General features: G+C 39.3%; 1 protein-coding gene across 11 annotated transcripts in view; it reads left to right on the plus strand.

The window, feature by feature from the left end:
• The window catches only part of arhgap12a (Rho GTPase activating protein 12a), a 51,439-nt gene extending 35,244 nt beyond the window's left edge, over window positions 1–16,195 (plus strand). For 4 of the 11 annotated variants that reach the window (XM_072668376.1, XM_072668383.1, XM_072668381.1 and 1 more), the window contains 14 exons: window positions 796–834; window positions 1,176–1,250; window positions 4,445–4,513; window positions 6,248–6,312; window positions 6,429–6,510; window positions 8,019–8,120; window positions 8,268–8,366; window positions 9,584–9,686; window positions 10,293–10,412; window positions 10,512–10,610; window positions 10,984–11,061; window positions 12,887–13,021; window positions 13,119–13,224; window positions 14,475–16,195. In XM_072668376.1, coding sequence (XP_072524477.1) covers window positions 796–834; window positions 1,176–1,250; window positions 4,445–4,513; window positions 6,248–6,312; window positions 6,429–6,510; window positions 8,019–8,120; window positions 8,268–8,366; window positions 9,584–9,686; window positions 10,293–10,412; window positions 10,512–10,610; window positions 10,984–11,061; window positions 12,887–13,021; window positions 13,119–13,224; window positions 14,475–14,649 — 1,347 coding nt within the window. In that variant the 3' untranslated portion in view covers window positions 14,650–16,195. The remainder of the gene's footprint in view (window positions 1–795; window positions 835–1,175; window positions 1,251–4,444; window positions 4,514–6,247; window positions 6,313–6,428; window positions 6,511–8,018; window positions 8,121–8,267; window positions 8,367–9,583; window positions 9,687–10,292; window positions 10,413–10,511; window positions 10,611–10,983; window positions 11,062–12,886; window positions 13,022–13,118; window positions 13,225–14,474) is intronic. The other 7 variants (XM_072668380.1, XM_072668385.1, XM_072668386.1 and 4 more) reach the window with 4 other exon arrangements.
• Window positions 16,196–16,483: the final 288 nt, after the last annotated feature.

The following is a 16,483-nucleotide window of genomic DNA, read 5'->3' on the forward strand; positions in this document are numbered from 1 at the left end:
TTGCCTTACTCAAGCACACCTGATTCAACTCGTTAGCTATTTACCAGACAAAGTGGTTTGAGCGTTTGAGGAGGGCAGCTACCAAACTTTGCTGGAGACCGGCCATCCAGGACTGGAGGTGTGCACCCCATGGGCTAAATAATCAAAACATGGCTACCAATTTTCCTGTTAGTTAGCTAATGCAAACTTGTACAATATACAATGTACTGTGCAAACATTTTAGGCACCTGTTAGAAATAAAAAGCTCCTTATCTTTATCCTTATCTAGTTAATGTTTATTTACTCAGTAAAACACTGATATTAGAATAAATAAAGATAGCATTAATACTAATAGTAATGGTTTTCCATCGCTGTGTTCATTAAAACGTCTCCAAAGCTCTCCTCATGGGAGTCTAGTATTATTTAGAGCTATAATCTAACACTTGGTTTGGTAAATCAGTGCTTAATGATGTTAAATCAGGTGATGGAACTGAACAAATCCACGCTGCGTTGGCTGGGTTGGGGGGGCTTTGTTTTTCAAACTAGCTCACAAGATCTCAACTGCTTTCCTAAAAATGGGAAATTCTTGTTTGTTTTTACTGTATGTGTTTACTTACATCTATTCTAATGTGATCTGGTGTTTTTACAAGCAAAAACTCTTATCGCTGAGGTAAAGACATTTAACCTATGTGCTTAGGTGCCGAAAACCTCTGTACAGTACTGTACGTACCTGTTTGCCTACTATGCTGTTGGAGGCCTTCAACAATGAACATTTCTCTTATCTCATTCATCAATCACTTCACCTTCTTCCTGCAGATCTCTCGGCCCAAACCTCACAATGACAAGGCACATACAGTATGTATGCGTATACCATCGTAGTGACCTAATATGTACTAGAGAACCAGAGTATTCATGCTTGGGTCATTCCATGTAAGATCACAGAGCATTTCCGAACCAGTACATTAGCTGGGATTTGATCTTTTTTGTTTACTTCTTCTCTCTACAAATAACTCTTTCACAAAAGTTCAGAGATTTGTAGCTTTCAAATCTGCATTTATATCAGTGAGTGATCACATGGAATGACCTACTCTTAGAAAGCCTGAAGCTTTAGCTGTCTTCTAATGAACTGTTCTAACGCTGAATGTAGTTCTAATGCAGTGTACACGTTTGCTTATGTTTGACCGAATTTAAAACAGACGTCCATCAAAAAACGGCGAATCTTCTCCCTGCGCAGCAAAGTCTCCATCCGCTCTCATCCCTATAGGCCACAAGTCAGTGTCCCCCGTCCTATAGCAGCTAATCAAATCCCACAGCAATCACAGCTCTCAATCTCTCTGACTAATCACTATGCATTCCAAATGCAGAAACTGAAGATACTTGTTCTGACAGCTCATGACTTTGCTTGTTGACTTTGTAGTGGTCTCACATCCCTCGAACATGATCTTTTCTTTATTGCATTCACTCTTAAATCAAATCTGAGTCTGTAAATGTTTTTGTTTATTTATTTTTCGTTCATACAATCATACCTTTTCTTGTTTATTTTCACTCTAGGGTAGGTGTAAGCAGAGGAGGGCAGTATACTATTGATATTGCGATATTTTTGGGAAATGTTGTTATTGTAGTAAATAGATTTTTCTTTATTTTTTTAGATCTGTTGTGGTCTATATGGTCAGACTGACTGCATGTTTTATTTCAAAGAGTATAATTAGTCCTTTGTGCGTGGATGTAGTTTTGCAAATTATAGAGGTTATATATTAAATTTATTTATTTATTTATTTTTGTATTATGGTGTCTAGTGCATTTTGTCATAATATTATACATGTGTCGCAATATTATGATACATATAAAATATCTTTAGTTATCATAATTAATGTAACGGATCACAGTACTTTCAATTAATTGCATCGCAATTAAAACAATGTAAATCTCAATTAAGGTAAGTTTTGCATCAGCAAAAAGGGAGACAAATGTGCAACAGTGATTTTAACCATAAGTTTTAAATTATTTTGTGTTGCTGCTTCGTTTGCATTAGTGATTATTTGACATGGTTTGTTTTTCGGTGTTGGCGACTTTTATTTAAACATGGTCTGTTTGTTTTAGTACTTTTTATTTTGACAGTCCTTTTTACACTCGGCAGCAATAAAACCGTATTCCACACTGTTATGGTTAAACCTTGACGATTAAGCTGCGGTTACGTGTGTACCGTGATCCGTTACACCACTAGTTATCATGATAGAATATTTTTGCTGTTTGCTCCATTCGTATGTATTGTCCTTTTCTAAACAATGCATGAGAACTTTTCATGTAAAAAAAAAAAAGTATTAATCTAATTGATTGATTGATTGATTGATCGTTTCTTTCCTGATTGACACACTGTTGTCCAACTTTAAAGATACACTCTGTGATATCAGAATAAAATACAAACCATGAATGTTTATTTACTGTGAAGCAAATGTTGAGGATAAGATGCCTCTTTCAAATGTGATAAGATGTTCATATAGTAACTGCCTTATTATGAATGAGTAAAGTCGCAAATATCCATACAGTTGTTTTAAGAAGAGGTAAGGAAAGTTTCTCTGAAGCTGGGGCATGTAGTCCTGGTCCTGATTCTGTCACACTGCAGAGTTTACCCCCAAATCTAATCTAATACAGAGGCGAATAAATATCAGAGCCAGGTGTGTTTGATCTGACATTTTCAGAGTCACCAGGACCAGGATGGAGCCCCCCAATCTGAGGGCTTGAAGCATTTACATAAAATTGCCCTTGAGGAAAACTGATTTTGAAATTAAGCTTGCATTAAGAGTGCTTTTGAAACACAGAGTGTGTCTTAAAGTTGATTAGATTTCATCTTGTGGCATTAGTTACATGTTGCTTTTGTATATTAGACTAATTATGCACTTACTGATTATACATTTTGATTACAGTAATCCATTAACATGCATCTTTTCTATGTCTGTGCTTATTTAAGATAAATGTGATGTATTATAATGTAGTGTGTATTTTGTTCATAGTAAGTAGTTATTTGTTATTGCAATTGAATGCAAACTTTTGAGCACCCCTGGGCAAAAAAAAACTATATTTTATTGTGAAATAAATTCATTGTAAAAAATTTTATTGTAAAAAAAAATATTTTTAAATTTTAATTGTATTTAAGTGTAAAAACCACACAACCTCTGCAAAAAAAATATCTGCAGAGAAATATTTGTTTAAACATTGCTGCAAAAATTATACAGCGGTTAGTTTGTAAGAATGTGTAAGACAAATCTAAAAAAAAAAAAGAATTACATAACTTTTTTTTTTTAATTTATTTTTTTTTTTAGATTTTTGTTGTAAACAAACAACAAAAAAACATAGCCTGTAGCAAAATAATTAAAATATTTTTGTCTGCAAATGTTAAAGCACGGTTACTTTATAAGTACTTGTAAAAAGAGAAGGATTAAAAAATATTATCGATTATGTAGTTTATAGAACTACATAAAAAAAAAAAGAAAACATAAAAGAACACTCAACGACTTTGGGCTCCTGTAAGCAGCTGACTGAGAATCTTAATTTAGTAGCCAGCTGTGAAGCATGGGGGTGGATCTGTTATGTTTTGGGGTTGTGCTGCTGCTCTCATAGGAAACATGCATGGATTCTACTGAATATCAGCAAATTCTACAAGCAAATGTGACCCAGTGTCCCTGTTCACACCTGGCATCAACATGCGTCTCGGGCGATCTGATCACAAATGGTTGCCAAATCTCATAGCCGTTCACACCTGGCATTATAAACGCATCTCCTGTGACCGTGTGTGATTGGATTCCTCACATCATTTTCACTGAAGATGGGAAGGAGGTGTACCTAGTTTCGCTTGTGCACCTGGCATGAGTATCACCTTTATCCATTAGTTCGTTTGTTATTGTAGTATTCTCAGCTATTTCGGTGGACGGTGTGGTCTTGCAGTTATTACATTTTTCCTGGCTGTGAAGACAGATGAGGGCGGTGCTTTTCTGTCAAGGTGCTTTGGTGTTCACACAACAAGCATAATGTGATCCTATGCATCCCTGACCACCTCCAAATGTGGTTGAAGACGCCTTTCACACTTGCACGTTGTGCTGGCCACATTATGATCGGATCACCCAGGACGTATGTTGAAGCCAGGTGTAAATGCAGCATGTCTGTCAAGAAACTGAAGGCTGCATTACAGCTGTACAGACTTGGTAGGGAGCAAGGTTCTTGTTTACTTCTTTTCACTCAGAAATCAACAAAATGTGCATTATGTCCAGGGTGCCCAAACTTTTGCAGAGAGCTGTATTTATATGTTGACAGAACTCCAGTGAGTAGTAGTCCTGAATGAGAACTGAACAGGAGTACAATTAACAGAGTATGCCTGAACAGCAGTGTGCTAACAGCTTTGTAGATAGTAGTTAGATTATCATTAGATGTGTGTATTCATTGATCTTGTGATCGCTGTTCTCCTTACCAGGAGCCACCAAAACCTGGCACTCCAGATTCTGACTGCTCTGACCCTTCCTCTCCCAAACACCCCCATTCCGTTAGTATCGCATGATTATCTCCCATTGTTTCTCTTTATTTTCCTCATCCTCCTTCCATTCCTTCTGCCTTTCCTCTGCTAAGCTAATCAACCTGTATTTCTTCTTTCAGTATTTACTAAAAATATATATTCTGAAGAAGGAGCACACAGGTTATGGTGGTGTGTAATAAACTATATACCTGTCATTCTGTATGCTGTTGTTTCATAAGGCAGCCAGGTTTACACTTGTAGATTAGGGGGAATATATGGTGTACCACAATACTGTATTGATGTAGTAAGGCTGAAATAGAATCATGTTGAATGTAACCTGACCCTAACCCTTACCTTAACCTTACCCTTTTAGGGTTAGAGTATGGCTGGGCAATATGACAATATTTTATCGTATCATGATAAATTGTGTCATAGTGATGCACAATATGTTTTTCTAAGCATATCGAGGATATCATTAGTGCTTAATATACACTGATCAACTGCACGTTTCATTGCCAACAGTGTAATTAAACTGGTTTAATTAGATAAAGAGCAGCAGATGTTGAATGAAAATCACTGTATTCAATACAGGAGAGTATCTGAACAGTAGTTTTTAGGAATCTGTCAGTACTGATGTATTTAGTCACATGTTATCACATGTATTGTGATAAATATTGTATATGGTGAAAAATGTCTTTACACATCGTGATATAGTGTTTTTACCATATCGCCCAGCCCTAGATTTTAGGGTAAGGTTAGAGTTAGGTGCAGGGTAACATTCAGTAGACAGTCATTTACATTCAACTTGGAGCTCAGTTGCATTTAATACATATTCAGTTGAATGTTAGCTGAACATCTACCAGGCTTCTACAATGGAGCATCCAAGTAAAGCAAAATCAGCGGAAATCTTCTTTCACAGACATAATTTGTAGTCAGAATAGGTAGTACATCACAGTATACTGCTGTACGTTGTACTGCTGTACATACACCTATATTGTGGCTTTAATGGCAGTCACTGTGGCACAGCGGGTAGTGTGTGTGCTGCCCAGCTTCTTGGGGTTGTGGGATTAGTCCTCCTTGCCGTGTCCATGTGGGTTTCCTCCAGGTACTCCGGTGTCCTCCAACCTCCCAAAAATGCAATTGCCTATGCTAGATTGCGCCTGGGGGTGTATGTGGTGCCCTTTGATAGACTGGCACCCTGTCCATGGGGTATTCTGGTCTTGCTCCAGATGATTCTGGATAGGCTCAGGTCCCACCGAGAAGCACATGAATGAATGTGGCATCATAATCATGATGTTGTATCATGGACTTTCCTACTGACCATCACCCTTGATGTTGACATTGAAATCAAGGGTATTAACAGGGTTATAACAGAGTTTAGTGAGTGCATTAGTGAGGCCAGGTACTGATAATGGATGATTAGTCATAGATCAAAAACGCCACTCAGACTTATCCCAGCATTATTGGTTAGAGCTCCAGCACTCTAGAGATGTCCGCTCCACTGCTCCACAGCCCAGAGCTGCAGGACTTTATACCCCTCTGTCTGTCGGATGTATGTGTAGATATGACCTGCTGTATTTTCTAGAATGGGACAATAAATGTTGCTGGACTCTGCCCCTCGGGTCCCCATACCTACTTTAAACTCTCCCTTTTCAGCCTGTTTTTCCTGCCTGGTGCTTATTACAGTCTATCTCCTGCTCTCAATAAAAAAATTCCACCCCTTTCCTTACCCTCATTTACTTTTTTTCTCTTCGTTCTCTTTAGCCAAGCGCTGAGAAATGTGGACCCCTGAACGTGACCAAGATCACTGAACATGGCAAGAAAGTTCGGTAAGCTTGGAGTAATCCAACACTGAGGTTTTGGAATAGATGGAAAGATCAACTTAAAGATCATTAATGATCATAATGCAATTGCTTATATGCCTTACTTTGTGTCTCACTTACAGAAAGAACTGGACCTCATCCTTGACGGTTCTACAGGGATCCTCTCTTATATTTGCCAAGAACCAGGGCACAGCCACCAGCTGGGTGTGTATTAACTTGGCGATTAAGTTAGATCTTGAAATCTTACCATGATTCACCATGATTCACCATGACCAAGACCACTTTTCAAGACAAGTCCGAACTATGAGCAGTCGAGACTGAGCCTAAAGGGGGCAGAGACCAAAACCAAGTGAGCTCCACCCCTACAAATGAACAGCTCTATAGAGTTTTGTATTTAATTTTGCTGAACTGCTTAACTAAAATTTCATAACCACATAAGTAATTACATAGTTATATAATTAGTTAATTATCAATTCAGTTTACATACTAACAAGTCTGCACTTATGATTTATGTCTTACATTTTTGTCAGTGCAATGAATAGACACTAACATGGTAACAAAATGTGAAATTCTTCCTCAAAAATGTATTTCAGATAATAAGTGATTTATTTAAATAGCATATTTATAACCAAAGGGCTCTACACACATGATCATATAAACAAACATGTAAACATGTAAAACACCATTTTCACCAATACACAAAGTCCATTATATGGACTAAAGTATTGGGTCGCACACCTTAATCATTAAATTCAGTTGTTTCATTCAGTCCCATAAAATCAAGCACCTAGCCATGCAGTCTGTCTTTACACACATTAGTAAAATAATGGGGATTCTAAAGAGCTCACTGGATTCCAGCGTGGTCCTGGAATAGGATGCCACTGTTGCAACAAATTCGCAACAAAGCGGAGGCATTTAGGAATCACAGCAACTCCGCCATGAAGCTACAGAGAGGATCACTGAGTGCTGAACACTGCTGACTTAATAACCGCAGAGCCAAACCTGCTGTTAGAGCTGCAAAGAGGAATCAACTTAATATTGATGCCTATGGTTTTAAAATGGGATGTCATAAAAGCTTGTGAGTAGGTGTAACGTGTAGGTGTCCCAATAATTTTGTCTTTACCAGTAAAAGTAAGTTTATAGTCTTATTCTAAAAACTGAAACATAGGGGGCAGACCTAATGTTCAGTGGTATGCTGTATTTAGAGTCTTGGCACTGCAACTGCATAAGCTAGGTTAACTTTAGCACAAGACGGCCAAGAGCAACTGATCTGTAGACCTTAGGGACATAGAAGAGGAATGAGGTTTTAGAAACTCTGAGAGATAGGAGGGTGCAGTTCCATTAAGGTCATTAAATACATAAACTGGGAGCCAGTGGAGGAAAGCTAAAACCAGGGTCACGTGCTTTATTTAAAAATATCTCACATTTGTCTCTAAAAACACAAATGTGGCAATTTGGTTCTATGTTGCTGGAGTCAGCGTCACTGGATGCCAGTTAAGAGACCAGTGACCAAGACTAGGATAAAAAGCCTGACAATGGCAATAAATATGTCTTGTCCAAGGACATCCCACAACAGACTCCACTGTTACCTTACTATGAGCAGGTGTGTGTGCTTCTGCTGTGACTCTGATTTGTATTTGTCTAATTCATGTGGTGCCTCTGTCTGTGTGTATGTCCGCTTCTGTGTCCGTCCGTTTCCATTTTTTTTCTAGTTTGGGAGCCACCAGTCAAAGCCAGAATTCAGTGTTGATCTGAAAGGAGCATCTGTAGAGCGAGCATCTAAGGACAAATCCAGCAAGAAGCATGTTCTAGAGGTAACTGTTGTTGACCAGATGAATGACTGTAAGCTGAATAAATGACTTGCTCGCTTAATTACTTTGAGCTGTTAGCTGTTATTTCTAACCCCAATTTCTTCTTAGTTTCTTTTTTGAGATGATTTATCTCGTGTGCTTCTTTGTTAGGTGAAGACCCGACAAGGAACGGAGCTCCTCATCCAATCAGACAGCGAAACTACCATCAATGAGTGGTTCAAAGCACTGATGGAAGCCATAAACACACATGTAAGAACAGTTGCATACAGACATGTTTATGTATTTTCGCTGCATGATATACTGTATGTAGACAATATGGAGCTATTTTTTTTTATTCAGTGATGTAAAAAGTTTAAGATTATGGCATTTTTTGGCTTGGGTGCATTGATGCAGTAGTGGAAACCTCTGTTCTTTTAAATGATAAGCATAGTAGATAATATGGTGGGTAGCATAGTGTTTACAGTACATAAGCTCATCAAGCACTTTGTTGGGAGCATCTGGACACTGCAATTTCCTAATTAGTCAATCATGTGGCAGTGGTGCAGTGGAAAAACAAACATGAAAATACAGGCCTGCAGCTTCAGGTAATGTTTACATCAACCATCAGAATGGCGACTGATGTGATCTCAATGATTTTGAGTGTGGTATGATTGTTGGAGTCAGACAGTTTGTTTGGAGGATTTAAAGACAGAAATGACCTGTTGGTGAGAGATCAACAAGTAATTCAGTAATTCAGATAACCACTCTGTGCAATTGTGGTGAGCAGAAAAGCATCCCAGAATGCACAACACATCAACCCTAAGGATAATGGACTACAAGAGCACATAGAGTTCCACGCCTTTCAGCTAAGAACAGAAAGCTGAGGTGGGCTGCAGTGGGCACAGGCTCACCAAAACTGGACAGACTGGAAAAACGTGGCCTGGTCTGATGAATCTCGATTTCTGCTGATGCACACAGATGGTAGGGTCAAAACGTGTTGAATCTGTTGGCCCAACCTGCCTTGTGTCAACAGTCCATGCTGGTGGAGGAGGGTGGTGTAAGGAGGTGGTGTGGGGACTTTTTTTTTTGGCAAACTTTTTGGGCCACTTAATTTAAATCAACCATCACTCAAATGCCACAGCCTGTTTGAGTATTTTTGCTGACCATGTGCATCACTTCATGACCACAGTTGACCTCATCTCAAAGAGGTTCCACAAACATGATGATGAGTTAAGCGTTTTACAGTGGCCTTCCCAGTCACCAGATCTGAATTCAGTAGAGCAGCTTTGGGATGTGGTAGAACGAAACATTTGCAGCATGAAAAGTGCTCCTAAAGAAGCAAAATGAGGCCTTACCCTGTATTAGTATAGTGGTTTAATAGGGTGCCCAGTGCATGCACACATGCACACGGTACTTTCTTGGGTGTGGGTGCATGCACTTTTATGTTTATAATTGTGTTTTTGTTTTTTTTGGTGGGGTTTTTTCAGGCCTGGGAGTCTGATGAGGCTATTGAAGAGGACATGCCAGAGTCTCCTGGAGCAGAGAAACATGACAAAGAGAAAGAGCACAGAGATTCCAAAAAACTCAGAGGTGAGAGTAGTACCTAGACCACAGCTTCAAAAAGGCAAAGATCGATCCACACGAAAATAAAAATCTACCATAGTTTTTTTATGTTGCCATGGTGATGTTGCTATCTCTGAATCACCCACACACTGTTGAACAGAAAGAGGAGTGGAGTTTTTCCATTTCCAAATCTGAGCACAAGACGTTCTTTTCCAGTGTAATCAAAAAGTGAACTTCATTGTTAATTGGCAACAACCATGAACAAGTTAACTGCATGATGTCAGTGCTTTTAAAAAGCTGTTTGGCGTTTCAACACTGAAAACAGTGTGCTCAAATACCTCCACCCTGGAGGCCAAAACGCAGAGAAAAATCTACGTTTTAAAGAAATATATGTGTTTATATTGATCTGTTTAAATAGGGCCTCAGAGAGTTCAGTGTACTATGTACAAAACTGCCGTACAAATGTAGATGTGCTTTTAGAGAACTGTAGTTGCTTAAGGCTAAGAAGGCGAGTGCCATAGAGTGGCAGGGATTTAGTGAGGGGGAGGGGGGGATGTATTCCTTGCATTTATTTATTTCCCCCACATCTCTCCATCACACTTTAAATAAACATAATTTCCCATGATTCTGTAGCTATGAAGAACTCCACCAGCATGGACTCGACAGAACAGAAGAAAACTAAGACCAAGCTGAAGAAATTTCTCATCCGTAGACCCACTCTGCAGGCTGTCAGAGATAAGGGTTACATTAAAGGTACTACAAACATACTCATTCATATAAAGCGCTTTTTGATGGATTATGAAGGGTGCTGAAATAAGGCTGTTTATTCACACTGCTCTTTTCTGTGTGTAGATCAGGTGTTTGGCTGCAATTTGATCAGTCTCTGTCAGAGGGAAAACACTACTGTCCCTCAGTTTGTCAAGATGTGTATTGACCACGTGGAGAATAACGGTACAGTACAAAGTCAAAAAATTGATGAACAAGGATAATGCCGGCTAGTAAGATAGCAAGGTCTTATATAGGCTAATGTCAGCTAGCTATTTAGCTGTGTCTATATCCAATCGTGATTTTATTGCTTAACATCTTTATTCTGACAGATATTTATTGTGATATATTTTTGCTCAACAAATGAATGTAAAAATGTAGTTTTTTTTGCTTTTTTGTCTAGTTTTAAGACTTCTAATCACAGTTCAGGTGAAATTTATGTAGAGAGTGTTTAAAATCTGTAATGTCAGAAACCAGAATATTTTTTTTTAATACCATTACTTTTTCCTCATTCTCTCTCTCTCTCCCTCCCCTTTTCTCTCTTCCCTTCTCCATGTAGGTCTGAATTTGGACGGTCTGTATAGAGTCAGTGGAAATCTTGCTGTCATACAAAAGCTAAGATTTGCTGTTAATCATGGTAATTTCTTCCTACACATGCCTATAACACACAGCATTTCTTTTAGTAATGAAGAGACTTTATATATACAGATTCTATGACCACCTCTGGTTTGGAATGAACTCGGACCATTCTGTCTGCTCCACGTACCATATAGGAGCACTCTGTAGTTCTGAAATAACAGGCTGTAGTCCATCTGTTTCTCTGCATACTATGTTAGCCTCCTTCTAACCTGTTCTTCAGGACCTGTTCTTCAATGGTCAGGAACCCTCAGGACCACCACAGAGCAGGTATTATTTGGGTGGTGGGTCATTCTCAGCACTGTGGTGACACTGACAATGTGTTGTGTCTCGCTGGTACAAGTGGGTCAGACACAGCAGAGCTGAGTTTTTAACCACTGTGTCACTGTGTCCAGTTTCACTGCAGTTCTAAGAATGACCCAACACCCTGATATTACCTGCTTCGTGGTGGTCCTGTGGGGTCCTGACCATTGAAGAACAGGTTAAAAGGAGAGTCATTATGCTTTATTTTTGACAGCACTTATTTTTACACATTACCTATATAACTGTATACATACCAAATCACGTGGTGGAACTTTTCACAGTTAAGATTTTTTTTTCTTTTTCTATAAAGTTTTATTTTGGAGGTACAAACTGATTCCAGAAGTAGTATTAGTAGACAGAGACTTCTTGGGTGTCATGGCGTGTACGGCCAGACAAGAAGGGATGAACACTCGCAGAGATGGAATCAAAGCAAGATACTTTATTAACTAAGATCAAATACAAAACAAAGGAATACAAAAGTGAGGTGCAGCAAACGAGGGCAAAACAGTGAACAGAACCACAATGTGGAGAACAAGATGGAGAACAAAAACCTGGGACTGGGAGGAGCAGGGAGCTGAACAAGAGAATAACGAGGGGGGTGAACAAAAGAAGGGACTAAACAGAAAGCCACAAGCCTCGCTTGGGCAATGGGGGGCAATAATGAACTGAGGCCGCGCTCTGTATTTAAACAGGGGTAGCTGGGGAACCAGCTGCCTGACTAGAAAGCAAGGCCAACCTAACCTGAGTAATCAGAGAACTGCCTAGAACTGGGTCGCCTTGGAACCTGAGCAGGAAGAGAACGTGCCTCGCATTGCCTCTAGAATCAAACTGTGAATCCTCCAGACAATGAACGGAACTCTCGTCAACCTGAACACGCCGACACCGCGCGAGGAATCACGGAGCGTCAAGGAGATTCCTGGAGATTCAGTTCACAGCAATGTGTTGCCGTCTTGAAGCTCCTTAAATGCTCCCAGTCCCAGGTGCAACACATGAACAATGAGTGAACAGAAATCAACCGGAATGAACTCAAACAACCAGGAAGTGAGGCGGAAGTATTATTTGGGCGGCGGCACGTGAGGAGGACGCAATAACGAGGGCCTGACAATGTGTACATTTCAATTGGACGTGATTGGTATTTGGTGTAAAAACACTGGACCGTTTCATGTGACTAAATACATTGAGTTTTCGTTTAAATATGAGGTTGTGAATAGACAAGTAATTCCCAAGGAAACAGAGGGTAATCAGATTACGTTTAATTAATATAGCAATCCTTTGGATTACATTTCAATTCACATTTTAAACAGGTAATCAGTAATCTATAACAGGAAGCATTGTTAAAGTAAACACATTTCGTTTTGATTAGTATTGAGATGAACATGACCACATTTTCACTGAATATTCTGTAAGATTTCATGAGTTTTATCCCAGTTGACAGCGGCTCTGTGGGGGCTCTGAAGTAAAGCATTTAATACAAAACTGCTCCAGTAAGAAGATACGTTAGACTGACTCTATATCTCTCTCAGATGAGAAGATAAACTTGGAGGATAGTAAATGGGAGGACATCCATGTAACCACTGGAGCGCTGAAAATGTTTTTCCGGGAGCTTCCAGAACCACTCTTCACCTATGCACTTTTCAATGACTTCGTCAGTGCCATCAGTGAGTATCTAACAGTGTGTAGATTGTGTCATGTGGAATAAGAGACTCACTGAACTGCCTACATGACTGAATTCTTTGTGTCTACACGTTTGTCTAGAAAACCCGGACTACAAGCAGAAAGTGCAGGCTGTGAAAGATAAAGTGAAGCAGCTGCCTCGACCCAATCATGACACCATGCAGGCGCTCTTTAAACACCTGAGGAAGTGAGGGAATTCTTTGAGAAACATACATACACACATCTAGCTAATGCAGACACATATGTGTGGAAGTTGTACACACTGTATGTACAATCTATACAAGCACGTGTTCACACAAATACTCCACTGAGCCAAAACATCATGTTCCCCTGCCTGATGACTCTACATGCCACTAAAACGGCTCAATCTATAATGCCGTTCTGTGGTATCTGGCACTGCTGTTGTTACAGCAGATCCTGTAAGTTCTGTAAGTTGTGAGAAGAAGCTGCTGCAGACTTGTTTCAGCGCACCCCACAGTTAGAGGTCTGTCCATGTGATGTAAAGGGAAGCAGGACTCAGATGGTCTTTTTATATTGCTTCAAGGTAGTTACTCACCTCTGTTGCTTGGTCGTTTAGGAGATGTGTCGACATCTGGCCAGGACTTTTAGTCCCTTGTCAAAGTCATACAGGGTTCATGCCTGATCATTGTTTATGCATCCAGACAATCAGCAGTATTCTTCATCCATTAGTGGTCAAAATGTTTTGGCTGCTACGCAACATCACACAAATAAAAATGGTAACTTTAACAGTGTAGCTATCAAAACCAAAGGGTTTTTGGAACAACAAGAAGTTATTAACCCCTTATGCTCTATGACTTATTTAATTACACGCTAAGGATTACTGATCAGTAACTACATGCAAAGCAATGCAGAAAAAACAAAGGAAACACAAAACACACGGGAACAACCAGTGATTCTAAGGAGATAATCAACAAAAAAATATGTACTCATATGTCATAAATATGAGTTTAATATATTTTTAATCTAAATCATACAAACTTTAACTATATTGACCGAAATCAGTTTTATGGAAGAATATAGCATTTGTTTGTAGAGGTAAATTAAATAAAATGAATCAAATTCTGATATTTTGGTGCATTTTAGTCCAGTATCTGCTAAACATTCTGCTTTTCTGTAGGTTATTAAATAAATCATTCAGTATTTGTTTAAATTATCAATCAAATCTAAACACCTGTCAAGTGCTGATCATTTTTTGTGGTGTATTTTATCAGTCTTATCCGGTATGATTCCCAAATTCATTGTTCATCCCTGTTACAAATGACTACTAAAATGAGCTTTCAGAATGAACTTTAAAAGATAAAAATTGTCTGAAGTGATCTAAGATTATTGGAAATGCTGATAGTGAAGTTCTGAGCAGTGATGGTGTATGAAATAATATATATATATGTATGTATGTATGTGTGTGTTTGTGTGTAGAGTGATAGACCATAGTGAGAAGAACAGGATGACCACGCAGAGCGTCGCAATCGTGTTCGGCCCAACTCTTTTGCGTCCGGAGATTGAGACATTGAACATGGCGGTACACATGGTGTACCAGAACCAAATCGTTGAGCTCATTCTACTGGAGTATGAGACCATGTTCAGCAGGTAAGCAACACCCCCAGCAACCGACCAGCTGGCCAACAACAAAGAACCAATCGCCGACGAAGACTAATGAGGCTTTTTGAAAGGATGACTGCTGAAAAACACTCCACACTTGTTAACATGTAGATACAAAGGTTCTGTTTAAAACAAGCCCAGCTGATTCTGGGGAAGGAGGAGTGACCCTTTCTTTGACTTAAATGAAAAAAAAGTCCTTTTTTTTTTTGATTGGACAAAAATCAGTGTGTTCGCAGATTGCTTGTCTTGATTGGAATTCACTCCTTTCTGGATATTCCCTCCTTACTTTTTTTTTCGATGACTTTTCCGGGACTGGATTGTATATTCACCCACATTTGGATCAACTACATTCTATAACTGGACCGGCAAGGCTTTCCTTGGCACCATGGTGCCAGTTTACCTGCTCGAATGATGAAACTTTTCTCTTGGCTTGAACTGAGAATCTGAGTTTACTTTGAGCCAAAAAAAGGCTGAACTGCACACTGGACTGGTAATAATGTCTATTACTGTAATGCAATTTGCTTTATTTTGCCATGCTATAGAATATAGCCTGCTGTATTTTAGAATAGCCAGTCCATTGACCAATAGCTTCCATACGAGTTATACAATTGAATCTAGAATGAACCATTGATCTGCGATCACTGTGGCGATGTCTACTGTATTCTCCAATGTGTGTACTGTGGAAGGTAAGACAGGGAAGATGACCACTGGACTCTTACACTGGACTATGTGGACAGACGATGACCAGGTATTTTCTCTCAGACACAAACTGTTGCTGTACAATCCATACAACACATGCAGACTTGGCTGGGTTGAGTTTCAGGCGTCTGATTTTAGAGGACCCTTCAGTATGTGAGTGTTACAGATGTGTGTATGTTTGTGTGGCTGCTTCTGAGGAACACACTGGGGGACCAAAAAGCACTCCTCATTACCCCAGAGTGCTGAGTTTGCACAGATCAATCCAAACCTCAAGTCCTCTAGTCACAAAGCTTATCAAAAACATACCACACATAAAAGCCAGGTTCTGGAAATGCTGTGCTAATGGGATTACAAGAGAACGAACTTCTTCTGTTGTGAGCGTTTGTTGGTACTTGAGAAACCGGATTTGTGCTGTACAGACACGTCTGAAGGTGTTGACGGACTGCGGTATGTGATCAACAAAACCGGGCCACAATTGCTACTGATGATGATCAAGAAACTGCAAACGGAGATTTGTTGAATGTAATTTTCCTTGGTTACTTTGTCTGATTTGGAATAAATGTGACCAAAAAAAAGGTAATACTTTTTTTTTTTTTTTTTTAAAGCCATTAAAAGATCAAAATAGGACCCCCCCCTTCCTCCATCATATTCCATTGTGACCAACCACATTCCTTAACCAAGAATTTGGAAAACTGGTAACTACTGAAGAAACTGGAAATGGACTACTTAAAGAGATGCTATTCAATTCTTTAGTGCTGTACATGATGTTGCTTTGTCTGAGGGGTCACCATTTTGTTTAAATGCCATAATAATAATATAATAAATTGATATACCACTCACCTATCGTTACAGTTCATTTTGTTGGTTCTGTCGTGTGTGTGTGTGTGTGTGTGTGTGTGTGTGTGTGTGTGTGTGTGTAAGCTAGAGGGTAAATGTCATAGCTGGACATAACAGCTTTCCATCATGTTCTTAATGATGGTGGAATCTGTGGCCAAATATATATATTTATATATATTTACCACCCTGTTATTTTGCTGTGAAATAAAACATGCTGATTGTCTTATTATGATGGGCTTTGGGTGGGGGGGGCTTTTAGGGGAGTGTGTGGGACAAGACTGTTAGGGGAC

This window comes from Salminus brasiliensis, chromosome 23, assembly GCF_030463535.1.
Source record: "Salminus brasiliensis chromosome 23, fSalBra1.hap2, whole genome shotgun sequence".
In the NCBI taxonomy this organism is placed as follows: domain Eukaryota; kingdom Metazoa; phylum Chordata; class Actinopteri; order Characiformes; family Bryconidae; genus Salminus; species Salminus brasiliensis.